The sequence below is a fragment of the Rhineura floridana genome, chromosome 11 (assembly GCF_030035675.1).
Source record: "Rhineura floridana isolate rRhiFlo1 chromosome 11, rRhiFlo1.hap2, whole genome shotgun sequence".
Classification (NCBI taxonomy): domain Eukaryota; kingdom Metazoa; phylum Chordata; class Lepidosauria; order Squamata; family Rhineuridae; genus Rhineura; species Rhineura floridana.
Window position 1 is genome coordinate 22,346,927 of NC_084490.1, and position 26,474 is coordinate 22,373,400.

Here is a 26,474-nt window from a genome sequence, read left to right on the forward strand (position 1 = left end):
GCCCTTGGGCTAAAAAAGGTTCCCCACCCAATCTTGCTTTAGGTCATAGGAAGCTACCTTAGACCAGGTCAGACAATTTGACCATCTAGCTCTGCACTGTCTGCTCTGACCTGCAGCAGCTCTCCGCAGTCATGGGCAGAGAGGGATCTTTCCCATCTCCTGCTGCTAGTTCCTTCTGTAAGTGGAGATGCCAGGGTTTTGAAACTGGGACCTTCCGCATGCAAAGCCAAGGCTCTTCCATTGAGCTCATAAAAACTAATGCTGAGGACTCTTTTCATACATATGGCATGGGAAGCGATGGTCCTGGTGTGGAAAGAGCCATAGTTACGATCAAACATGCGAATACAGAGGTGAGTAAGGCTGTGTGTATACCATACATTTAAAGCATGTAGCCTCCCCCAAAGAATCCTGGGAACTATAGGTCACCTATCGCAGAGCTACGATTCCCAGAACCCTTAACAAATTACAGTTCCCAGGATTGTTTGGGGGGGGGGAATGGAAATGGACTGCCAAGTCGATCCCGACTTATGGCAACCCTATGAATAGGGTTTTCATGGTCAGCGGAATTCAGAGGGGGTTTACCATTGCCTTCCTCTGAGGCCGAGAGGCAGTGACTGGCCAAGGTCACCCAGTGAGCTTCATGGCTGTGTGGTGATTTGAACCCTGGTCTCCCAGGTCGTAGTCCAGCATCTTAACCACGTGCTGTTACACAGAAAAGCATCTTAACCACGTGCTTTAAATATGTGGTATGTGTGCTTCTGTGAGAGCTTTGTAAAGGGGACAAAATGCTGAATCGCGTGGAAAATCTTTCATAACTGAGAACCCACAAACGTGTAGTCTTGCCTAATATGTGATCGCAAGATAACTGCTTTTGAAGAACCTCCACAAAATGCGTAGTCTGCAGATCTAAAGATATAAACGTCTCTCTTAATTTGCAGGCGATTAGGTCCTGCCAAACAACGCCAAGGAGATGGCTGGCGTTGCCTGGCAGGCAGGTACAAGCTGCCCTGTGCCAGCGCTGCCCCTTTCCTGAACCCTCCCCTCCCCCATGAGCTGGCACCCATTCCTCCCGTTCGTATCTGACCTTGGCCACCCTTCTTCTGTGTGAAGGGCAGACCAGCCTCGAGTCCTCATTGTAGGAAATAATGAGAGGTTGGCCGTGGTGCTGGAAAAAAGGGGGAGGGCAGCAAACAAAATATCACCACTCACGCAAAGCCAGGCATGACGGCTGGCAATGCCTCCTGCTCTGCCACTGAAGTTGACGTTGCCCTCTCTCATTTGTCTTGTATGGGGGGCGTGGTGCAGGCAAATCCACAAGGTTATCCAAATGGACACAAAGAGGGAGAGAGGGAGGTTATTTGCTGGGCGTACCCAACTCTGCATTCGCAACCAGTTTGGCAGAGATTATGGTCTGAGGCTGCTAGTTCTGAATTCTCTGCTTCAAGGGTGGGAATCCTGAGGCTCGGGGCCCGAATACGCCCCTCCAGGCCTCTCTGGCCCACGGGACTCTCTTCAGGCCATGCTTCTCGCTGATCTTGTTTCTGACCCTCCCTGAGTGTCTTTGCCTCAGTGGAACGTGTCCCTGAACTGTGATCATGTTGCTTGCTTGTCTGGGTGGAGGAAACAGAGGGATGTTTGTGTAGAGAGCCTAGCCTCCTGTGTACAGGTAACATTTACACTTGTTGCTCTGCCCATATTTGCTGAAAACAGCTCCTTGCCCCTGCCTTAGCAGTTCTGCAGCTGGCAAAGCTGGATGCTGCGTAGCATGATGGACTACTGAATTTCCAACCAGGCAACAACTATTAGTGGGAGAAAAGAATTGGTGATTCTGAAAACACTTTAGCAGAAAAATTCAGGATTGGGACCGGGGAGGGGGGATAAAGAGCTTAGAGATGGTGCTATAGGGGTAGGCTTCAGTTTAGCCTGCTGGCAAGGGAGGGGGTATTAGGGGGAAAATGTGAAGCCGAGGCATGCCGAGCAGTGGGGAGGCTTTAACTAGGATTACAGAGAGACTAAGTAGGAAGAACTAACACCTCCAATAGATGGGGTTTAGTTTGGCGCCTGTAAAACAAGGGTCAGAAACCTTTTTCAGACTGAGCCACATTCCCTTCTGTGGTCTTCCTGAGGGCCACATGGCAGTGGTGGGCGGGGCCAGAGGCAAAAGTGGGTGGGGCAATGAATGTAAATTTTATCTTTGTGCAGTAGGCTAGTTTCTTCATGCACTCGCACACCCCTTTCTGTCCTCCATCCGGGCAAGCAAGCAAGCGGCCTTACCAGAGTTGTTGTTTATTCCATTTACGACTCGCTTCCCATGAGGCATCCCATAGTGATTTACAATATAATAAAAGATAAATAAATTGGCATGAAGCAGGGGTGGAGAGGGGTGTGGCTTGGGGAGAATTCCAATAGAGAGGTTTTGAGGGCCACATCTGGCCCCTGGGCCTGAGGTTCCCCACCTCATTGTAAAGGTTCTGATCCTCAGAGGCAGGAGATCTGAACATTGCCCCAATTTGTACTTGATTAGAGCACACTCGGCCCTCTGATAAGAGGTCCAGACATTTAAACTCTTTTCTCGTTTCTATTTATTTAAAACATTTATATACCACTTAAACATTTGTATTTCTAAGTGGTGTATTCCTTCTTGTTGTTGTTATAAATAATTGTTGTTGCTCTTATTTATTAGATTTGTTAGTCGCTTGCTACCCAAAGGTCTCCAAGCGACTTACAACATTGTAGAAAATGAAAACAAATACATTATTCCATAAAACCCAAAGCAATAAAATAGGAACAACCAGCCCACCCCCCATAAAACCACACAGAAAGCTTTGGCAGCACACAAATAACAAACAGTATCATTCTACTGTATCAAACGCCTGGGAAAAAAGATAAGTCTTTGCCTGGCACCAAAAATATGTCAATGAAGGTACCAGGTGGATCTCCCTGAGGAGCACATTCCACAGACGTGGAGCTACATAAAACATAAAATTGTGTTTAAACTTTAAAGTCTTCATGTCTACCAAGAAACAGCTGAAATGATTTTGACAGCGGCTAAGTTCTCCTAAAATCTGTAGAAAAGAAGGTCAGGGTGAGGATGGATTCCAATTGTTTAGAAGAGGGTAGGATGTCTTTGTTCAGCAAAACTAACCCAGGCTTTCCCTGAAGCTTCCAGTCCTTTCCCCTCCCCCCCCCCAGGCTTCTAGAGAACTGTATCTTCTTGTTCCCTTCTATCCATACTATTTCTTGAGAAGCAATTTTTTTTCTTAGCTGCGAACAACCATCCTGTTTGTTCCCAGAAAAAACAGTTTCAAAGGACACCAATTTTTTTGCAAAACACCTAAATGAAGTGCATTTGTGTCAATTTGGATAATTCCGCATCTAGAAGGATACACAATTTAACATAACTTTAATCCCCTGACGGTAGTAGTAAAAGATGGTCCAAACAAATGTTTGAAAGGCACTTTGTGCTGGGATATTCTTGGCTCTGAAGAGCTGAGGTCTGCCACTTCGTGGTGATAAATATTTCTTACTAAGCTTCTGGAGAACAGATCAGAGAAATCGACCACTCAGGAGCAGGCAAGATCTCTGTCCATTTGTCCCTGCCCCCCCCTCTATTTATATTTCCTCCTGCTTTTCAGACAAAAAAAGTGTCTCTCAAAGTGTCTCCTGACAATTAAAATTCAGTGCACTATGCTTTGCGGGATGGGTGCTTGTATATAAACGAATCTGGTGGGGTCCCTGACCTCTGTCTTATAAGTTAAACAGGGGGGGGAACCTCAGGCCTGGGGCCAAATGTGCCCCTCCAAGCTTCTCTATCTTGCCCTCAGGATTCTCCCCAGCCAAATCCCCTTTCTCCAGGTCACGCTCCTCACTGGCCCTGACTCATAGTTTCCTTGAGTATTTTTGCCTGGCTGGAATATGCTCTTGTACTCTGGTACTGCCTTTTGCTTGTCTGGATGGAGGATAAAGAGGGGTGGGTGAGTGGGTGGAAACTAGCCTACTGTACAAAAAAGTAAAATTGACACCTGTTGCTCTGCTCACCATGGGCTGTGGCCCCCAGAGGGTTGCCCTGAATGGAATGCAGCCCTTGGGCTACAAAGGGTTGCCACTCTCGGACTAGAAGCATGAAGTATATGGTAGAGAGAGAAGGCACATCAGTTTGACAGTGCCAGAACAAATATATGAATTAACAAGACCATTTGCATTGAGTTGAGGCTGTTCCTTGTTGGGACAGAGATGAGAGGTAGCCTTCATTAAAACAAAATTATAAGTGCAAAAATGTAGCAGCAGAGTAATTCCTTAAACCAAACACCCAGAAGGTTAGGTAAAATACACAAGTACAAAGAGTTCAATCACAGGACAAAAATAACAAATCTGTCCAGCCTATTTTATATTCACACATAATAGGTAGGCAGGCAGAATAACTTCATGGTTCTACATCTCCCCCAGAGAGGTATGACCTGAACAGCATTAGGAAGATGGAAGCCCAACATCAGGTATCGCCAAGGAACATTGGAGAACAAAGCCCAAAACTTAGCTCTGTTTTTATGGGGGAAAGCACGGCAACAGCCAGGAATAAATTTGCCAATCAGAGGGCTTTCCAATGATGAAATCTTCCAGAGTTTCTGTACCTAGTGGTCCCGCAGTTTCTCCAACCTTCCCAGGCCTGCGGCCTTGAGGTACCAGTCTCAAGTTGATAAGCATGTGTGCTCACTAACTGCTTAATTAACTGGCTTCAGCTGCAAGAACTGACAGTCTCATGGCCTGCTAGAGGTCCTAATTCAGGCAAAATGTTTCCCCCACAATTCCTTGCCACAGAACCATCTTTATTGACAAACATTAGCATTCTTTACGCTGCCTAGTGTGATTTTCCTCTTTCAAGTGCCACTGCAGGGTTGCCTCTGGCAGAGTTGGACAGGGGAAGAGGAAAGGGAGGGTGGGTTGCAGAGGGCAAGCTCCTCTGACCAGAAGCTGAGGTCAGGTTTCTCTTCCCCTTACCATGGCCATCTTCCTGGGAGAAAGAAAGGGGTGCAGCCACACCCAGTAGCTCTTGTTTCCCTGGCCAGTGTCAGAGGCCAGAGTGATCTTGCTACTGCAGATATATGAAAGTGAACATCAAAGCCAATCAAAATCAATCCAGGCTGAATCATGTTGGTTACATTTAAACTAAGTTTTTTTCCTTTAAACTAGGGTGGAAACCATGGTTTGAATGTTGACTTCAGTCCCTGGTTTGGGGGGCAAATTTTCTAGTTTGCCCAGTTTTGATGTTTAAGCAAAGTTTGTGATTATAACAGGAAGGAAGAGAAGTGGGAATGCATCGGGGGCGGGGAAGGGCTCATGAGCCTGTGGCTTCGTGTCACATTCCTGATCTTCCAAACCGTGGTTTGGACCTGCCTTCCCCAAGCTGGTGCCCTTCAGCTGTTTTGGACTACAACTCCCACCAGTCCCAACCAGCATGGCCAACGGGCAGGAATGATGGGAGCTGTACTCCCCAGGTTACGGAAGGCTGGTTTTGGAGAATCAGGAACATTATGTCCACACTGAACCTCCTTCTTTGCAGCTCATCTTCCCAGTCCTATGCTCATTCCTCATTTGTCTGATTGTTCTTCTCTTTCTAGGCTTGAATCCCTTTGTTTTGGAGAGGGGACAACAAGTGTGTGTGTGTGTATGTGTGTGTGTGCATCTCACTGCACATGTAGTTCATTGAGCCTATTGGACATTGCGTCTTCCCACTTACATGTATGCGTGTCTTTGTATGTATTTATAAAAATGTGCCCAAACTCAGTGAATTGGCTGTAATTGAGAGGAGGCACATAACACAAGGGCTGCTTGACACATAACTGAGAACCTCTGTTTGTATCAGTGACTTGTCTCTCTCTGTGTGTGTAAACTGATGGAGTGACACATACAAGCTTAATTCACGTTTAACTGTGAGCTTAGTTCACTTTTAACGCTATAAAGAATTGTGTAAGCATGTGCACCAGTGGCTGCACAACAGTGTAAGGGCTGAAGCTCTGTGTCTGCGTGTGCAGGCATGCTCTAATGTGTCAGGTAGTTGACTCATATGAATGCACACATCTGAGAGATTTTTGTTAATGTGCAAGGAGTGTATACACATGCCGTGGTTCCATTTCCCCAGCACTGTAGCTCACGTGGGCATGTGCTAGTGCAGGCAGTTGTAGAAGTAAGTTTTTTTGTGTGCACATCTGAGTTGCACACACAGATGTGCATAGACAAGTGCACAGGTGTGTGAATGTGCAAGGGCCATAGGATCTAGCAGTGTGCATCATTTGTGTGTGTGTGTGTGTGGCACGTCCCTCCATCGATGGAGAAGTCCAAAGTGGACCTAGAATCCGCAGCAAACCCTGAAGGCGAATTCAATCAAGATCTGCTCCCCGATGAACTCAATGCCCGGCCTGCGTGGGGATCAAAGGCTCAGTACATCCTAGCCCAGGTTGGCTTTTCAGTTGGGCTAGGCAATGTCTGGCGCTTCCCTTACCTTTGCCATCAAAATGGGGGAGGTGAGTAGTTACAGGCACTTCCAACAAGAGTAGGACTGGAGTAGAGCAAGATTGCGGTCTTCTTCCTTTTGTAGCAAAAATAATTTGATCTACAGGCTTTGGAATTTGATCCACAGGCTGTACATACATCTCTACAAGAGCAGAGGGAAGAGCAAAGCTCACCCCACAACCAAGCTCACCCCACAACCAAACTCCCCCGCCTCCCAGTGCTGCTGTTGCTTACAGGAGCATCTGTTTTGTCCCTTAAATTATTCCTGAGTCAGGGGACACTGTGGCTGGTGGGGCTGAAGGAAAGACTGCTGGGGTCTCTGAATGGAGTATAGTGTGGATGCTGCAGCCATGTCTCTTCCATCCCTGGACAGGTGCTTTCTTGCTGCTGTACCTGCTGCTTCTCTTTGTCATTGGGATCCCCCTGTTTTTCCTGGAACTGGCAGCTGGACAGATTATCCGACAGGGGAGCATTGGAGTCTGGAAGTACATCAGCCCACGCCTGGCTGGCATTGGCTTTGCGAGCTGTGTGGTGAGTGTCCTCAAGCAGCACTTCTAAAATTTGGATGTGTGTGTGTTTTCATATTATAAGAAGCACCAGGTCAGTACATGGCACCCTCTGGAAGGCAAAGAGCTCATGGCAGAAATGCTAGTTGGTTAGAAGTTAAAAGGAAGTTTTTGCGCTTCTGGCCCCATCAAGCTCTTATTAGCCTACATCAGGGGTGTGAAATTGGATCTGGCTGGCAGGCTGGATCTTTACCTCCTCCACTCTCCCGCAGTCCAATTTTGATTGGTGAATGGGTCATCCCACCTGTCAATTACCTGATGTCATTAGGATGTTAAATAACAACTTCAGAGGGGCTTGCTTTCAGTGCAGTCAGCTGATTGTCACTGAGAGTGAGCTCCTTTGAAGGCAAGCTGTCAGCATCACTCAGCTGATTAGCACTGACAGTGCACTTTCAAAGTACCCCTTTGAAGTCTGTTTGCAGGTACAGTTTTAATCCAAACTGTGCCTGCAAATGGACTCTGAAGGCATGCTGTCAAGCATGGGCTTTGCAGGCACCGATGATCAGCTGATTTTTGGTACTTGGAAAGGCACAGGACTTTACAGGTGCAGCAGTTCCTGCAAACCTCACTTTGCCACCTCTTTACCTGCCTCACACTTGACATCATATATAAAGTCAGGTGTAGGACAGGTGGATGTGGCTTAATAAAAATGGCCTCATGTGCCAAATGGGGAGGGCTAATTAGGCCCACGGGCCAGAGGTTCCCCACTGCTGTCCTGTGTCATGGGTGGGCAACCTAAGGCCCTCTATATGGTGCTGGACTACAACTCCCATCATTCCTGATCGCTGGCCATACTGGCAGGGGCTGATGGGAGTTGGAGTCCAACAGCATCTAGAGAGCCACAGGTTCCTCAGCCCTGATCTTGGCTATCCTGCTTCCCCTAGAGTGGCCAATTAGATGCCTATGGGAAACCTTTAAGTGGGGTGTGAAGGAGACTGCTGCTGATGGCCCCCAGCAACCGGCATTCAGAGGTATACTTTCTCCAACCATAGACTTTTCTTTTAGCCATCTTGACAGCTGATAGCCATTGATAACTTGTCCTCCCCACGTTTCTTTCATCCTATTTGAAAGCCATCTCAGCTAGTGACCACCATATTTTGTGGTAGTGAATTCCATAAATTAATTGTCCAGATGGAAACAAGTAGAGGAATTGGTGGAGTGAAAGGCTGGGCCCCTCAGCCCTGTCGCCTTGCCTAGATCGGCCCACCAATGAGTTGTTCACCACTGGTGTAAATACATAGTTAATTTCCTGTCCTAAATTCCTGGGGATATACATGTTGAAAATCTCCTGTATGTTACCCCAGAAGCAGCTGCTTCTTAGGCTGGGAGCACACTAGTTGCCTACAGCAAAGCTTTTCCATTGGCCACACCTGGAGGGGCAACAGGTTGATCTGCTGTTCAGTTGCAAAATCAGTTTGAAGCTGAATTAAAAAAAAAAACTACCCGAGCTGATCCCACCAGGATTTACAATAAAAAGAAAGGGGCAGGGTTTGACTGGTGTCATGTGCCCCTGCTTTCAGAAGAGAGAGGTGGAGACGCATTGGAACCGGCAGTACAGTAAGTGTGTCTCTACCCTTAGTTCTGGGAGTACGATCCTGTCTAAGGACTGAGCTACGCATCTAGTTAAAACTATTTTTAACTGATGCGCTCAGACTGCATCTTTTTCTTTAGAAAAAGCATTCCTGGAGGGAAGGAGCAATATGGTTTGGACTGATAGGTTGGGGAAAGGAGGGTTAACTTTTTCCCCTTTGCTGTTTACCTTCCAAAAATTGCACCTGAAGCTTCTGTAGTGCCTTTTGGGGAACAAATAGCTTCAGGAGGCCATTTTTTAGCAGGGAAACAGCACAAGAGGAAAAAGTAAGCTCCTCCCCCCTACACAGCAATTCCAATTCTGTGTGGGGAGGGCAGCTGCTTTTTCTAAAGAAGATGTGACCAGTTCTAAGCACGTTACTTATCAATTATGTTTTAGCATGTTGTTTAACCCCAAAGCTGCCCCTTCCCCAGAGATAGCTCCATCAGTGCCTAGTGAGGATGCAGAGGTGCTGATTCCTCTCTCTTTTCCTTTAGGTTTGTTCCTTTGTTGCCTTGTATTATAATGTCATAATTGCGTGGAGTCTTTTCTACCTGGGTAACTCCTTCCAGTTTCCCTTACCCTGGAATAACTGCCCAGAAACATCCAATCAAACTGCTCCAGGTAAGTGAGAGCCAGTGGTGGCTGGTGCCCATTGGGACTGGTAGGGCGGAAGGCAGGGAAGCCCAACAGGAGGGGGAGCCAGAGCCAATGGCACGCAGAGCCAGCTAATTCTAGTTTTCTCCTCCTCCCTGTTGAGTTTTACAAAGACAACACTGAGTTACAAAGACAACACTGAGACTAAGGAGGAGGAAGCTGCACTGATTTTAAGTAAGAAAGCAGGCAGGTGATGGTTGGCTAAAGGCAGACTGAGGCTGGTGGGGCAGCACCCTATTTGCCTTAACGTATCAGCCTCCACTGGTGAGAACTAATGGGGAGGCAGGGAGAGGGTGGGCATGGTCTCTTCTGCCTGAAGTTTAAAGAGATTATCTGCACTACAGATAGGGCTCCTCCAGTCAACCGGTTTATTTAGCATTCATCCTGATCCTGATTTGTTTGTGGGGAGGTTAGATGAGGTTGCGTCAAAGCAAGTGTTACCCCACACTTTTCCACTGCATTTTCCCAGCACTTTCCTTATTGCAAAAAGTCCAATTATGATTGGGGGGGGGGTTGTTGTACAGGAGCTCCAAATCAGCTTTAAGTGTGTAACCTTAACTTGCTGGTATGTAATTGAATTCCACTCAAACATAGCAACAGTCTGAAAGCACCTTATGTCCGGCCTTTGTTTAGCATTCGTTCTGATTTGTTTGCGGGGCAGTGATACGACAATGAGCATTCATCTCGATTTGCTTGCGGAGTGTTTACATGTCTTCCTGCTAATCATTCATTCATCCCATACCTTTCAATGCATTTCTCCATCGCTTTCTAAATCACAAAAAGTACTTTTTTTTAAAAAAAAAAAAAGAGGGTTATTTGCCTCTAAGCCTTGCATCTGTCCTCTGTCCTTCTTTTCAGAAACAGAGTGTGATGACAGTTCTCCAACTGTCTACTTCTGGTACCGCAAGGCCTTGCATGTGACCAGCTCCATCGAGGAGAGTGGAGGGCTTGACCCCGCTCTGACCGGCTGCCTCTTTGCTGCTTGGGCTCTTGTGTGTTTGGCTATGATCAAAGGCATCAAATCCTCTGGCAAGGTCAGTCATGGCGTGTGCTTTCACTCTCATCGTGTCCAGCCATGGGACCCCACTTGGAGATTCCAGGCTCCTTCCTTGCAGTTTCAGATTTTGATTTTAAAAGAAAAGCAAGTCTCTAGTCCTTCTTACTTTTGTGCCAATATAATTAAAAGCATGGAGGCAGAATTTTGCCCAGTTGCTAAGTCCAAAGTAAACTTGCTCTTGCCTTCCATTGCTTTGGCCAGTTACAGGAAATGCACTGGAATAACAGCTGACAAGCACTATGGCTTTATTCTTTTTTTCCCCCATTCCCCCCCTCCAATTATAAACCACAACTACTGTGCAATCCTATGCATATCTACTGATAAGTAGGTCTCACTGTGCTTAATGGGACATTTCCTGGCAAGTGGATGGTGGGTGTGGGGAACCTGCGGTCCTCCAGATGTTGGGGGATTCCAACTCACATCAGCCCCAGCCAGCCTGGCCAGTGGTCAAGGATGATGGGAATTGTAGTCCTACAACATCTGGAGGGGCCACAGGTTCTCCATGCCTGATGTAAAGTGCAGTCTAAACAGCTTTATATGTGTTAAGCTACCTATATATTGGTTCTGGCTCTTCACTGATTGCATGCTTAAGCCGCCTTACCCCAACATTTCTGGCTACAGACTTATTTTTGATACTTCCAGGAGATGAGTGTGCATGTGCGTGCGTAAAGCCCTGCTTTACAGTGTGCATTTTGATTTAATTAATAAATAGTTGTTTTGTTTTTAAAAAATCCTGCCTTGCCTTCAAATTGATCAGGACCCTGTACATGGTTCTAAGATTGTCCACTACCATTCCCAAGTCGGAGTACTTGGCAGGGTGACAGGAGGACGGAGCTAGCTTTGGAGGATTTTGAAAGTGAAATGCTGGCATCTTTCCCTGATGGTTGCTGCACAACAACTGGCTGTCACTTCCTAGTTTTGATTTTCCTCCTCCCCCACTCTCCACCCTCTGCCCTTGCAGGTTCTGTATTTCAGCTCTCTCTTCCCTTATGTGGTCCTCTTGTGCTTCCTTGTACGAGCATTGCTGCTAGAAGGAGCAGTTGATGGGATCAGAATCATGTTCACGCCCAAGGTAAGGAGCGTCGTATTATGTCATTTGTTTACTTGCAAAACTTCAGTACTCCTAGTGGAAAGTGGTATAGACGTGGTTAACGGTAAAATGAATCCAAACCAACCAAATCATAATAATTATAATAATTATAAAAGATCCTATGAAACAACAAAGCAAAATCATCTGCAGAAGAGGAGGAACCACTTGCAGTAACAGATTAAGGAAGGCACATTGAAACCACTGGAACTTGGGAAGCTGCTACATACTGAGACAGACCATAGGTCCATCTAGCTCAGTATTGTCTACACTGACTGGCAGCAGCTCTCTTGTATTTTGAACAGGGGGTTCTCTCAGCCCTACCAGAGATGCCTGGAATTGAACCAGGGGCCTTCTGCATGCAAAGTAGATGCTCTAACCATTGAGCCGCTGCCCTTCTTGAGAACAGAGTGTCTCAACCTGTGTGCGGAATGCCAGACGGGAAGGTGCTGAATGGAAGGCATTCCACAGTGGCAGTCAAGAGGTTTTTGCTTCTAGTCAAGGCCAGTTCAGCCCTTATATACGCTAAAACTCACAGCAGGGCCTCTGTGTTTTCAGTCGCGAGGAGGTTCATAAGCAAGGAATCCAGGACCCAGACCACTCCATCTATACTTACGTTACTGCAAATCTTCGTTTGCTTAAGGTAGACTTTGCAGACCTGCTTCTAACCATGATGGTAAACTCTAGTATGTGGTTGTGGAGGGTCATAAGGATGCACTTAAACTGCAGCAACTCTTATGGTATCTTATAGGCTAAGGCTGCATTCCTATGCACACTTATTTAGGAGTAAGTCCTATTGTATTTTGAGTAAACAACAAGATTAGGCTGCCCCAGATTTATTATTGTGGCGTAAACTTCTGTCAAGTAGAGGCCACTTCATCAGATGGATGAAATACTATCCTTAGTTGGCAAGTATATGCATATATGGGTATAGAGGAAGAAATGTGGGGTTCTATGTAAAGTGAAAGTTCTATGCAACGAAGAGATCTTAACCCTTTATGCAATATAATAAATTGTATGTATTTATTTATATGGGGGTCCATAGCTTTCATCAGATTCTCAGAGGTGTCCATGACCCAAAACAGGTTAAGAACCACTAATGTAAAGCTTAATTGTTTGCAGAATAAGCATCATGACCATTTGCCACAACAGCAATTGGCTATAAGTAACAAAGCGAAGTTAAGATGGCCAAGCAAAGTTTAGATGAGAGTATTAAAGCCTGAAGTGGGAGAGGAGACCATTTTGTTGATTTTGGCCTGAGCGAATAGAATCAAACTGCCTGACAAGTTCTAATTGGCCAATATTTGTTTCCATTTGGGGAAAAAACAGAAAAGGCATAGAGAGGAAGTTGCATCTTGGCTCATGAAGATGAATCCTTGTCTAAACATTTGTTCCCCAACCTTGTCTTTCCCCCAACTACAAGCTGTCCATCTGGGGAGATATGCAGGTCTGGCGCCAGGCAGCCACCCAGGTCTTCTTTGCCTTGGGGTTGGGCTTTGGCACCATCATTGCCTATTCCAGCTACAACCCGCGCCACAACAACTGCCACATCGACGGGCTGCTTGTGTCTGGGATCAACTTCCTTACCTCAGTACTGGCCACGCTTGTGGTGTTTGCCGTGCTGGGCTTCCGCGCCAACATCATCACGCAGGACTGTGTGGAGAGGTTAGTAAAGGGGGTAAAGCACCAATGCATGTTACAAGTGGTGGGGATAGACAGAAAGAAACAATCTATTCTTCCCTCTGCTGATTCCTCCTCTAAAGTGTTTTTTGTTTTTGCAGGCTTTGCTCCTCTCCTTCCTTCCTTCCTTTCCTCCCTTCCTGTCTTTGCCCTCAGCTAGTAATGGTTCCTTGAGTGGAAGCTGCATGGCTGCTTCAGCATGCATGACATTACCTCTTTGTACTAATAAACCTTAAGTTTCTTTCAACTTCCAGTCTTAACAGACCAGTTATTTCTACACTCCATGGCAATATACAGTATATCTACCCAAACTCTTAACAGTTAGTAACTGCCCTATTGTCAACCCTTTTTTATCATCGATCCCTTTTGGGTTTTGATCCTATTGGGACAATGCTGCAAAAGGAATAACCTTGACTTTCTTTCTTTATGTGTATTTTATTTATGTCATTTATATTCCCCCTTTCTGAGCATTCCAGCAGTTAAGGGGGTTTGCATCACTTTGATTATATTTATTTATTCATCTTTATTTCAAACAAAGTATTAAAAACAGCAGGAGCAGCAGGGAAAATCAGTTTTAAAATGTCGGCCCAAATAATAAGTAACAAAGCAAAATAATGCTATTTTCAACATTCACTTAAATGTGAGCAATGAGGGTAAGTGGGATGTATTTTTCTGGGGAGATCGTTCTACCATCACGGCAGAAAAAGACCTTTCCCTCATCCTACCAATGAAGCTTCTTTTCCCCACTGCCCCTGTGGGATTTTAATTTATTTTGAAAGATAGTTTTAAGAAATATAGGTGACCAAAAAGAAAAAAAAACACCACAGCAATATTATTATTATTAAGAACAATAACAATAGCAATACAATATGACTAATGAGAAAAAACTCACAGATTACAGTCCTTAGTGTTTCATAAATATGCTTGTGAGATAACTAGGAAAAAGCAGACTAAGGAGAAGCTTGCTATCTAAACATGAGATATCTGTTACATAGTGTAGTCAGAAAAAATATAGACCTCTGCAACTGAAATTTCTTCAGAAGCTTGAAGAGCTTCCTTACAGGAAATAAATAGAAACCGTGGCACCATTATATCTTCTTTAAAAAATTAGGGGCCCCTCAAGACTGTTTTTTTAAGGTGTATTCTGCAACATCTCATAGACACAATAATAGTGCATTGAAAATGAAATGGACTTCCTTCAAGTCGATTCTGACTTATGGGCAATCCTATGAATAGGGATTTCATGGTAAGTGGTATTCAGATGTGGTTTACCATTGCCTTCCTCTGAGGCTGAGAGGCAGTGACTGGCCCAAGGTCACCCAGTGAGCTTCATGGCTGTGTGGGGATTCGAACCCTGGTCGTAGTCCAGCACCTTTAACCACTACACCACACTGGCTCTCAATAGTGCATTAATGGTGGATTTATATTGGACCGCCTGCACATCATTCTGCTTTCTTAGTTGTTCTGTGACGCTTCCCCAGTCTTGTTGCGTTATTGCTGTGTGAAGGGGCATGCGTTCGCTATAGCGTAACAAAAGTGGGAGAAGAAAAACCCAGAACATTTGTGATATGAAACGTTAACAGGATTTCAGCGGGAAGTTACGGAGACATGCACTGATTGGAAATGGAGCAGCATGTTCAGGCCAAAACGTTTGCAGGTGCAAACAGTATTAAAAGCAGGATCACATATAACTGCCCCAATTCTGTCATGAACACAAATCATCATGAAAGCACACAATAAAAAAGATGCCTGGTGCGGCCCTAGGATCCAGCGCCTGCCATGCTTGCTCAGTTAGGGTGTATACAGCCATAGTCTCCCAAATTTTATCAATCCACTGCTGTTTAGATGGCTGCTCTGGAGATACCCAATTACATGTTACTAAGCTCATTGGCAGGGGCAACGAGGAGGGGGAGGGCCTCTGAGGTTGTGTGTGTGTGACATATCCTGTGATGGAGCATAAAGCAGCATCCATGGGGGTTCTCGGGCATCCATGCACAGTTCCAGACTTGCTGTAGCCACCTTGCTAAAGCTAAGCATCAGGTGCCCTGGGATGCCATATGCTCCTAGGTGATTGTCTTTGGATTTGTCTTTTCTGCTTTGCAGTAATTGAGGATTTCTGACCTCCCTGCTTGCATTTTTTTTTTTAGGAATACAAACATCCTGTCTCATCTGGTGCTGAATGGCTCCCTCCCTGCTGTGCTACTCCAGCAGGGAAACTTCTCCGACCTCTCTGCTGCTGAGTACAGCACTTGGTATCGGGGACTCCAGAACGACACCGCAGAGAAGTTGCTGCAGAACTGGGAGATCAGAGACTGCCGTGCAGAGGATGAGATGAATAAGGTGACTGGGTGGAATGATGAGCTGGGCAAACCCCTCTGATATAGCTGCATTTGGGGGTTGTCAGAGGGGGGAGAGTGAGGCTTGCATTTGTGACATGCCAATTGAAATGTAGCCCTCCAGTCAAGTATGGCAGTGTGTATTTGGCACTGCATCCAGTTCTGGACACCACACTTTAAGAAGGATGCAAACAAACTGGAAAGGGTTCAGAGGAGGGCAACAAGGGAATGATCAAGGGACTAGAAACAAAGCCCTAGGAGAGACTGAAAGAATTGGGCAAGTTTAGCCTTGAGAACTAGAACTAGAGAGAACTAGAAAAGAACCTATATCACTGAACACCAAAGTCAGGATCATTCAGACCATGGTATTCCCGATCTCTGTGTATGGATGTGAAAGTAGGACAGTGAAAAAAGTGGGTAAGAGAAGAATCAACTCATTTGAAATGTGATGTTGGAAGAGAGTTTTGTGGATACCATGGACCGCAAAAAAGACAAATGATTGGGTGTTAGAACAAATTAAACCAGAACTATCATTAGAAGCTAAAATGATGAAACGGGTTATCATACTTTGGACACATAATGAGAAGACATGATTCACTAGAAAAGACAATAATGCTGGGAAAAACAGAAGGGAGTAGGAAAAAAAGGAAGACCAAACAAAAAGATGGATTGACTCCATAAAGGAAGCCACAGACCTGAACTTACAAGATCTGAACAGGGTGGTTTACAACAGATGCTCTTGGAGGTCGCTGATTCTTAGGGTCGCCATAAGTTGTAATCGACTTGAAGGCACATAACACACACAGCCTTGAGAAGAGAAGACTAAGGGGAGATATGATAGGACTCCTCAAGTTCTTGAAAGGTTGCCACACAGAGGAGGGCCAGGATCTTTTCTCAATCGTCCCAGAGTGCAGGACATGGAATAATGGGCTCAACTTACAGGAAGCCAGATTTCGGCTGAACATTAGGAAAAACTTCCTGACGGTTAGTGTGGTACTAACCTCAGTGCAAGCAAATTGGGATGAATGCTCAATAAGTAGGTAGGTCATGGGGGTGAGCCCTCAGTGATTGCTGCAGCGCTAGATACATTAATACATGTATCAGTTGAGGAGTGAAGGAGGGTGGAAGCAGAGCTCTCCCTGCAGTAATGTCTCCACTGCACACACAAGTTAGCTTCTGTTTCTGTGTATATCTGTACACAGAATGGGTTTGCCTCTAGTCTGCTGAGCTGAAGAGCAGGCCAGCAGTGTAAATGCAGGAAACGGCTTTATGTTGGGTCAGGCTATTTGTTTGTCTAGCCCAGAGGAGTCTGGCTGGCTGGCAACAGGTCTCCAGGATCTCAGGCAAGTGGCCTTTCCCATCACTTCCTACCTGACCCCTTTTTAACTGGAGATTCCAGGGACTGGGCCTGTGACTTCTGCCTACTTTGAGCTATAGTCACTTCTTTGTGGTACTAGAGAGACAGGCAGGCAGGAGCACTGTGCTAGGGATGGGGAGCCTGTGGGACTACAACTCCCTTCATTTCTCAGCATCAACCATACTAGCTGGGAACTGATGGGAATTAGAGTTCAACAACATCTGGAGGGCCACAGGCTCCTCACCCCTAGTCTGTGCCTTAACCAGGCCCGTGAGCCTGCCTGATATTCGTTAGAAGTTGTGGCTGGTCCCCAATAAGATTGGTAGGGAGGAAGGCAGGGAGACCAACAGTAGCTAGAGCCAATAATTGGTGAAGCCAGAGCCAATGGCTAGCAGAGCCAACTCATTCTAGTTTTGTCTCCATCCTCCTCCGTGTTGACTTATACAAGGACAACAGTGAGACAAAGGAGGAGGAAGCTTCCAGGCAGTGCCACCCCCTGGACTCGATGTAAGCATGAAGGCAGGCTGGCTGAGGGAGGAGGAGGAGGACAAATCTGAGGTTGGTGTGGCAGTGCCCTATTTGACCTAATGGGCCAGCCTCCACTGACAAGAGTGTCACAAACTGCTACTTTCTGGGCCACAAGTTGGCCAGGCATGAAGTATTGCTTTCTGTTTGGTTTATGCTCATCACCTGTTGCTTTCAGTGGATGATTCCCAGATTCTCCCTCTTTTCTCACCCCGCCCTTTCTGCCAATCCCCAGGGTGTGGAGGGCACAGGACTGGCTTTCATCGCCTTCACGGAGGCCATGACCCTGTTTCCAACAGCCCCATTCTGGTCTGTGCTATTCTTTTTCATGCTGCTGAACTTGGGGCTGAGCACCATGCTGGGAAACATGCAAGGGATCATCACCCCCTTGCTGGACAACTTCCACAGCCTACGCCGTCGGCGGACCCTCTTCACAGGTACGGGAGAACCCAGCAACAGAGAGGTGGACCTGAAGCCATCAGGGCTCCAGGTGGGACCAAGTTTGATGGGGGCATTATGCAGAACGAGGCGACACAGTTCCAGACCATACCACTTCAGACCGAAGGGTGTGTGTGTGTGTGATTGCATTGTGAGAACAACTAAAAGCTTTCAATTTATTCACTTGTATCAAAATAACCATTTTTCCCTATATCGACAACCTACATTGTACAAACATCAAATAAAGCGCAACAACCAAAACACAATTATTTATTTATTTAAGGCATTTTGATCTAATTCTTCACTGGTTTTTTGTTGGGTTTGGGCAAGAAAACTGCACTGTCAACCCGCCACCTCCCAATAGCTATCAATGTGCCTGGCCCAAGACATCAGCAGCAGTGCCAGGGCCTAAAGGGCTGAGTGGCTCCTTGCCACTTTGTGCTGTCTTCATAAGGCAGCCTCTACAAGCCTCCAGCTCCTCCTGGCTGCTGCACACCTGAGCCTCTGAATCAAGTTCAGCAGCTTCTGCGGGGGGCAGCAGCAGGATGTGGGAGATCTGCACTCTACTTGTTTCTGTCTTTGGCAGTGCTGAGGCCCCATCTCCACTATACATTTAAAACACTTTTATACCACTTTAAACAGCCACGGCTTCCCTCAAAGAAATCTGGGAACTGTACTTTGTTAAGGGTGAGGAGAATTGTAAAGAGACCCCTATTCCCCTCACAGAGCTACAATTCCCAGAGTCTTCAGTCCCTCTTCCCATGGAATGCTGGGAATTGTAACTCTGTGAGGGGAATAGGGGGTCTCCTAACCACTCTCGGCACTCTGAATTACAATTCCCAGGATTATTTGGGAGAAACCATGACGGGTTAAAGTAGTATGATACTCCTTTAAATATATAGTGCAGATGTGGTCTGAGTTATTTATTTATTTATTTATTGTACTTATATACCGCCCCATAGCCGAAGCTCTCTGGGCGGTTTACAGTAACTAAAAACATTAAAACAAATACACAAATTTAAAAACACATCTTTTAAAAACAATTTGAAACACAATTTAAAATTTTAAAACAATTTGGAAGGACTGTCAGCAGCTAGACAGGCTGGTGCAGCAGCATCTCTTAATATTAAAAAAAATGCCACCATTGTCTTACCATGCACCCACTGCTTATTATTGGCTGCCAGAGGCACCTGCCTCTTCTAGCCTCGTGTACACCTCTGAGCACTCAAACCAGGCTGAACAAAGATAGCAGTGCTGTTTCCCTGCGCCTCCAGTCAACACTGGGCCTCCAGCTGGTCCATAAGCCCTGTGAGGTGCCTGGCCATGCCACTCACCTCTCCCTTTTCTTTCTCCACAGTGCTATGTTGTATTGTTGGATTCCTGCTGGGCCTGGTTTTCATGCAGCGCTCAGGCAACTATTTTGTGATGATGTTTGACGACTATTCGGCCACCCTGCCCCTGCTTATTGTTGTAGCTTTTGAAGCTTTTGCCGTGGCTTGGATCTATGGAGCTGACAGGTAATTCTCTCCCCTGCCTTTCTAACTTGAACTAAGCACCTGCCAGTTCTTTCTCTTTTGTTGAGCAAAACTGGAGGGGTGGTGGTGGCTTACTCTGTGGCCTTTGACAGATCCTGGTTTTTTCCCCTTCTTCCTGAGGTTGTGAGGTATCTTAACATCTTTTCACTTCTGCCATCTTGGTCTTTTTTTCTTCTTCCTCCTTCCACAGGTTCTCAAGTGACATTGAAGCCATGCTGGGCTGGCGGCCTTGGAGGATATATGGCTACATGTGGCGCTTTGTTAGCCTAGCATCAATCTTGTGCCTGCTGCTAGCAAGTTTGGTACGCATGTTTTTGAAGCGGCCCACCTATCAAGCTTGGAATAGAGAAAAGGTAAGAGGCATGCTCCATCCAATCGTGTCCCTTCATGCTTCCCACCAATAACAGTTGGCTCTGTCACCTTTTGCTTTTTAAAAAAAAAAAAGAAATTAAGCATGATCTGGGGACCACTTCACTTTATAAAGATCAGAGTCCTGTGGGACCCTAAAGCAGAGATGGAGAACATTTGGCCCTCCAGATGTTGCTGATCTATAACTCCCATCAGCCCCAGCAATGGCAGCCAATATCCAGGGGGTGATGTTGTAGTTCAGCAACATCTGGAGGCCCCCCCCCTGCCCTAAAGCCTACTTTGCTGTGAGCTTTTGGAGGCAAGAGCATGTAGCAAGTGGATAAAAGTGGTGATGTGGGCAAGACAGAAAGGCAATTGAGCGAGAGAACCCTCCACAAATTCCCATCAACAGATCAAGACCCCTCTCCCTACCCAGCTGTGGCAATGATTTTTCTTGCACACAATCCAAGTGCCCTAGATCCCTCTTGTGTTTCTACAAGAAAGGAGCCAACATATGTGAAGTAGTGGACTTTTGAATTTTGATCTGAAATTCATGGGCTGAAACCGCCATGGATTCACTGGATGATCTCCAATTCACTGTCTCTTTTCCACTTTCTGTAACAAAAAAGTAATAACAGTCTTTCTCTCGGGCTAATGATCCCATTTGTAGGGCTGAAAGCTTTAATCCACAAATGCAGTGGCTCCTGAAAAAAACAACACGAATACACCGATGGGTGATATTTTGTAATATAAAGCTTTAATTACAGACTTAAAAAGCAGATTAACCGAGTAAGTCACTAACCTTGTGGCAGAGACTCCTTTTCTGCACCAAAAGTCCCTTTGCTCAAAGCAAAGATTGTGGCATCCTTAAGAACATAAGAGCCCTGTTGGATCAGGCCAAAGGCCCATCTAGTCCAGCATCTTGTTCTCATCGTGGCCAACCAGATGCCTGGGAGAAGCTCAAAAGCAGAACTTTCAACACTACCCACCTGCGATTCCCAGCAACTGGTATTCAGAGCCACGCTGCCTCCGACAGTGGAGGTAAAATATAGCCATCATAAGCAGTTGCCACGGATTGCTTTATCCCTGTCCTCTTTTAAAACCATCCAAGTTGGTGGCCATCACTACCTCTTGTGGGAGTGAATTCCATAGTTTTTACTGTGCTGTGTGAAGAAGTACTTTTTTGTCCTGATTCTCCCATCATTCAGCTTTGTTGGATGTCCAAGAGTTCTAGTGTTTTGAGAAAGGCAGGAAAAGCTTTTCTCTATCCACTTTCTCCACACCATACATAAACTTACACACCTGTTATGTCACATACCTCCTTTACTCGCCTTTTCTCTATACTACAGAGCCCTTATTATTAAATTTATATCCCACCTTTCCTCCAAGGAGCTCAAGGTAGCGTACAAACATGGTTCTTTTCCCCTTCCTGGTTTTATCCTTACAACAACCCTGTGAGGTAAGCTAGGCTGAGAGACAGTGGCCCAAGATCACCCAGCAAGCTTCATGTAATCTTTCCTCAAGGGGAGCTGCTGCACCCTCTTGATTATTTTGGTTGCCCTTGTATGAACCTTTTCCCAGTTCAAAGATAACTTTTTTAGTATCCCCAGCCATGTTGGTGACCACATACTTTCCCCAGGAGAGAGAGGTGCTGTCATGATGTCTCCTGGCTATGCAGCCCTTGGAGACATAGGGCATCTTGGGCCCACTAAAACATTGACTTTTGGTGTCTCCTTTTACAGGCAAAGGAGCAGCAGCTGGAGTATCCACCTTGGGCCCTGGGCCTCCTTGTAAGCCTTATTGTTGCGGCTGCTCTTCCCATCCCGGCCATGTTTTTTCGACAACTCTTGAGAGAGTGGTTTGCCCAGCGTGACAACCGGCCTGGTATGGTGATGGCACCTGTACCCACGGAGGATAAAGATGAGGTGGCAGAAGAAGAGAGCTCCCCCGCTGAATGTGATCGCCAAGGCAATGGGTACCTGCTTGTCCAGGCAGAAGACAGGCAGGACTGACAGAGGGGCACTTCCAACTGGAATGTACCGCATGGAGATGTGACCTGCCGCACCTCCTTGATCTTCCTGACCATTGCTGTGTTTTCCAGCCTCTGAAGGTCTGAAGACTGGGGACCATGCTTGTTTAGAGACACACCCACACCAGTACTGCAGCTTAAAAAATGGATGTGTGTGTCAAATTGACTTGAGGCAGGATGCCAAAACAGTGGAGGTTGCTACACAGCTGTTCCCAATGCCACCTTCACACCCATTACAGTGAAGGAGGTGAAAATCTTATAGGTAAATGAAAGAGGACCTCAAAAATTGTAGAAGTGATGTGAAAGCATCAAAACTGTTGAATCTTATTGCTTTTATTTTTTAAAAACCCTTGGTGGATCAACTTGTGGTTTGCACTACTGCCATGGAGTGCCATTTCCCTTTCCTAGAGTAGTGAAGTCCCATTGTAGTGCCTCCATTAAAAGGATGGACCAGGAGATTTGAGATCTAAGAGCTGAAGTTATTTGATTTTGGAGGGCCATGCACTCCCGAGAGGCAGGGATGTGAGAACTGTTGGGATTAGAGAAGGAAAGTAAGGCTTGAGATCTGTAAGGGATTGACTTGTTAAAGATCCACTGCCTCCCCTTCAAGAGCCAGTGTGGTGCAATGGTTAGAGTGCTGGCCTATGACCTGGGAGACCAGGGTTCGAATCCCCACACAAACATGAAGCTCACTGGGTGACCTTGGGCCAGTCACTGCCTCTCAGCCTCAGAGGAAGGCAATGGCAAACCTCCTCTGAATACTGCTTACCATGAAAACCCTATTCATAGGGTTGCCATAAGTCGGAAACAACTTGAAGGCAATCCGTCCATCTGTCACCTCTCTTTCATTCATCCGTTCCTACTCTTGTTCCTACTCTTGTCTCTTTCCTTCCTCTCCTTCTGTTGTTTCCCCCACTGTCTATTACAGATTGTTAGCTTCTTGAGGGGCAAGGACCTATTTATCTTTGCTGATGAATCTTTAAGAATGTGTTAATCATCCTGATCTGGAGATTGTGCAAGTTCAGCAGTTACTGGCAGGAAGACACTCCTCCTAGTGCCAATTTCTTCACAACAGAAGAGTCTGCCACAGCATAAAAGAAGTAAGACTTTGCTTGAAGCTACAGGACATTAAAGTCAGTATTTCCCACAACCTGACAAAGTAATGCTGTGAAAGACTTTGGTTGATCATGCAGATTGGCACAAGACCCGGGACTTCAGAAAAACTCCACCTCTTGGCTGTTATACTGTTGTAAGAAACACAGGGGCTTAAAAATGTCAAATTTTCTTTATTATGAGTGTGAGAATAGATCATGCCAAGTAATTTATCAACTATAGTTGGATTTTTTTAAACTCAAAAGTTTAAAAAAGTAGCAGTCAGTAGACTGTTTTTAAAATGTTCTCCATGAGGAATTGCTAGACGATGTCAATGGTTCAGTAAATTAACTGTACAAGGGAGTTACATTTTGTTTCTGCAACTTCTCTGTTAATGCCTGTTAAAGCAAAGCAAGGAACCAGTCCTCACTGTTGGGGTGGTGGGTTGAGTTTAAGAGATGAGGGGAGCACAATTTGTGGCCTGGCAGTGAGTTATACACAGGAGCACAACAACAGCTTGATCAAAGAGAATGGTTTTTCCCCTTTTCAATAAAGCTACAGTATTTAGTAGAAACAAGTATTTAAATCCTACTGTCTCATCTGGAGAGGGGGATGGCAGCGGCGTCACTAGTGGGAGTGCGGGGGGGGTGCGGAACTCCGGTGCGTGCCGTCCCAGAGGCATGGATGAGGTGGCTGGGTTTGTGCACGCGCGCCCGAGGCCAGCCACCCCGTCCATGCCCCTGGGAGGGTGCACGCCGGAGGGGCACCCAGCCGGAGAAGGCCTGGGAACGCCAGCACGCCTCCCTCGCCCCGCTGACGCTGCTCCTGCGCTCGCCCGCCCGCCTCCAAGAAGTTGGAGCAGCCTTGCCGGGCAGCGGGGCGGGGCGGTTCTGGGTGTCACCCCCCTCATGGTGACACCCGGGTGCGGGCCGCACCCTCCGCACCCTGGTAGTGACGCGATGGAATCAACTTGTAGGTAAAAACAGATTTTTCTTCTGGCTCAATTTCAGCTTCCCAAGTTTCCAAAATAATGTTAAGACAACAAATATTCTTGTGGCACCTTTATAGACTAACACTAGAGGTGGGGAACCTCTGACCTCCAGGCTAATCAGGGCATGGCAGGGGCTCTATTTTGGCCAGTGAAGCAATTTCCCCCCAACCATGCCCACCTGCTCATCAGCTGATGCCACTAGCGATGCCAGCTGATGGGATTCATTTCTATCATGTCACCTCTTACTCGCCTTTTCTCTAAACTTAGAAAGCGCTAAATGTTGCAACCTTTCCTCATAGGGGAGTTGCTCCATTCCCTTGATCATTCTGGTTGCCCTTTTCTTAGGGTTGCCATATTCCAATTCCACAAATCTGGGCAGGCTAATTTGCATATTATGCAAATTCTTTGCATATTCTTTGCATATTAATATTTGGATTGTCCAGGAATTACCACCAAAACCTGGGGGAAAATATGAGAAATCTTTTTTTAAAAAGCAACATTTTCAGCCTTAAATGCCTAGACTCTAGTTTCGAACACTATGGAGTATTAATTAAGAGAATTTATATCCTGCCCTTCTGCTGTTAAAAACAGTGCTCACCACAGCTTACAAATATAATAAAAACAATAAAAATACACAATATAAAAACACAAAATAGCAACAAACAAAGTAAGTCAGGGCAGCAGTATGGTTAACTATTACATATACAATATATTTCAGAGATGTGGTGGGTGGAGAAAAACAAGAAACCAAAATGTTAGGAAAAGGAGTCACACCACATGCTCAGTTCTAAATACTGTTGCAGCAAGTTTTACAAGTTCCTCCACTATTCCACTGGTGCAGGCACTCAGCCATTCAAAGTATCTGTGTTTCTTAGGTTTTATAAAAGCAGAGCTTTGCTCAACTCAAAATTTCTTCTCCCTTTGATCAACCATATCCCACCTCCATACTCAAAATGAAATTGGGCCTGGAAGTATACAACAACCCTGCACATACCTTGCTAATTTGATTACCAATGCCAGGATGTCTGTCTTAACAACTATTCTCCTACTCCCTGCCCCCCCCCACATCATGAAAGACCCAGTCCTGGCCTCAGAAAGAAAATAAATATCAGGTCCTCATCAAAGTACTGATAAGCATCTTGTTTTAATTAAAATAATAATTGTACATTCTTGGTTCTTATTACTAAAACATTTAAAGTACATAAAAACAGCCAGGGGAAGATACTGGGGAAATATAAAATAAATACAAATAAAAAAGGGGGGGAGGTGAAGAGACCTTAAATGTGTAATAAAATCATCGACAGCAGCAATAACTAAAAGCAAACCAGGAATATCACTGGTTGATTTTAAAAGTATTTGGCTGACACTTAATGTTAAACAAATAGCCAGTGCCAGGAGTGAGCCAGCCCAGTGTCCACCTAGGGCAGGCAGGACTCGCCTTCCTCCTCTGTGTTCTTCAGCAGCCTCTGCCCGCTGCCCTCATGCAATGGCCACGCTTTTTTCCAGGCCTGGGGAAAAAATGAGGCTGCTTTGCCGCCAAAGGGAAGGAGCCGTGTGTGCACACGTACCTCCCAGCAACTACCCTGCCGGCACGTCTGCCTATCAGTCCGCCTATCAGTCCCTATGCAAAGGCGTTTTCTAATCTAGACATTACCTCAGGTCAATCAAACTGAAACACAACCCTGGCTTCGCTGATTGGCTGCAATCCTGAATGGGCGGGGTTAAAGCTACGAAGTGCTACAGTACTGTTTAAAGAAAGATTTAACAGTTGGGGGGGGGGGCTGATGTTTTTGTGTATATCTCAAGAACTGGACCACCTAGAAATTTTGTTTTTTAAATTACAGCTGAGAATCCGGGCCACCTAAGGGGCTAAATGGGCACCAGGTTGCATGCAAAGAATCCAGGTGAAACCCGGCTAACCGGGTAATATGGCAACCCTACCTTTTCAGAACCTTTTCTAGCTCTACAATATCCTTTGTAAGTGAGGACAGGATTGCAGCCTTAATGGTACTTGCTTGAGCAATATATTGTAGGACCTGGCCTTCATAAGTGTATCATTCATTGGCGATCACTCCTGGGCAAGTAAGATTATCTTCCAAGATAAGGTTTTTAACGGTGGGTCCATAAACGACTGTGGAGGTCAATTCTGGATCCACACAGCCTCCCACAGTGAGGACATAGGTTTCCAGATGGAAGATGGTCACGATGAGGATTTGCTTGACGTGCCTTCTGCTTAGCCTTAGCTCGTTTGTCCCTTTCTCCCTGTACTGGTGCTTCTTCAAAGTCCATAGCACCTTTGATACATACATATTAGAAGATGTGCTAACTTTACTGCTATCACCGGGGAAAACGCTCACACGCTCTTGCAAGGCAGATGATCAAAGTGGGGGGGGGAGGCTTTTGCATTTACTTATCACGTGATGGATTTCGCAACCCACAAGGTCAAGCGTTTCGCCTCCGCTTGAAATAAGCGGGAGGCGTCAAGGTCGCCTGCACCACGTGAATAAACCCGGAGAAGTCGGGGCGCTGGCAGTTCCCTTAACCCCAAAGTTCTCATGCTGCTCGCGCCCACCTCTTGTTGCGCGACGCTTTACCCACGTTCGCTTGAGCATTAGAAACTCTTGCTTTATTGATCGTGCGGAGAGTTCTACTCGCGTGCACACGAACAGAGAGGAAGCCTTAGGCAGAGCTGCACCACG

The 26,474-nt window shown here is 46.0% G+C and overlaps 1 protein-coding gene across 9 annotated transcripts in view; it reads left to right on the plus strand.

The window, feature by feature from the left end:
* Positions 1-23,362, plus strand: part of LOC133366267 (sodium-dependent neutral amino acid transporter B(0)AT2-like) — a 36,679-nt gene extending 13,317 nt beyond the window's left edge. For all 9 annotated transcript variants that reach the window (XM_061589186.1, XM_061589190.1, XM_061589184.1 and 6 more), the window contains 11 exons: positions 5,616-6,518; positions 6,881-7,038; positions 9,141-9,267; positions 10,159-10,334; positions 11,319-11,429; positions 12,868-13,109; positions 15,272-15,464; positions 17,578-17,779; positions 19,138-19,297; positions 19,506-19,668; positions 21,406-23,362. In XM_061589186.1, coding sequence (XP_061445170.1) covers positions 6,323-6,518; positions 6,881-7,038; positions 9,141-9,267; positions 10,159-10,334; positions 11,319-11,429; positions 12,868-13,109; positions 15,272-15,464; positions 17,578-17,779; positions 19,138-19,297; positions 19,506-19,668; positions 21,406-21,675 — 1,998 coding nt within the window. In that variant the 5' untranslated portion in view covers positions 5,616-6,322 and the 3' untranslated portion in view covers positions 21,676-23,362. The remainder of the gene's footprint in view (positions 1-5,615; positions 6,519-6,880; positions 7,039-9,140; positions 9,268-10,158; positions 10,335-11,318; positions 11,430-12,867; positions 13,110-15,271; positions 15,465-17,577; positions 17,780-19,137; positions 19,298-19,505; positions 19,669-21,405) is intronic.
* Positions 23,363-26,474: the final 3,112 nt, after the last annotated feature.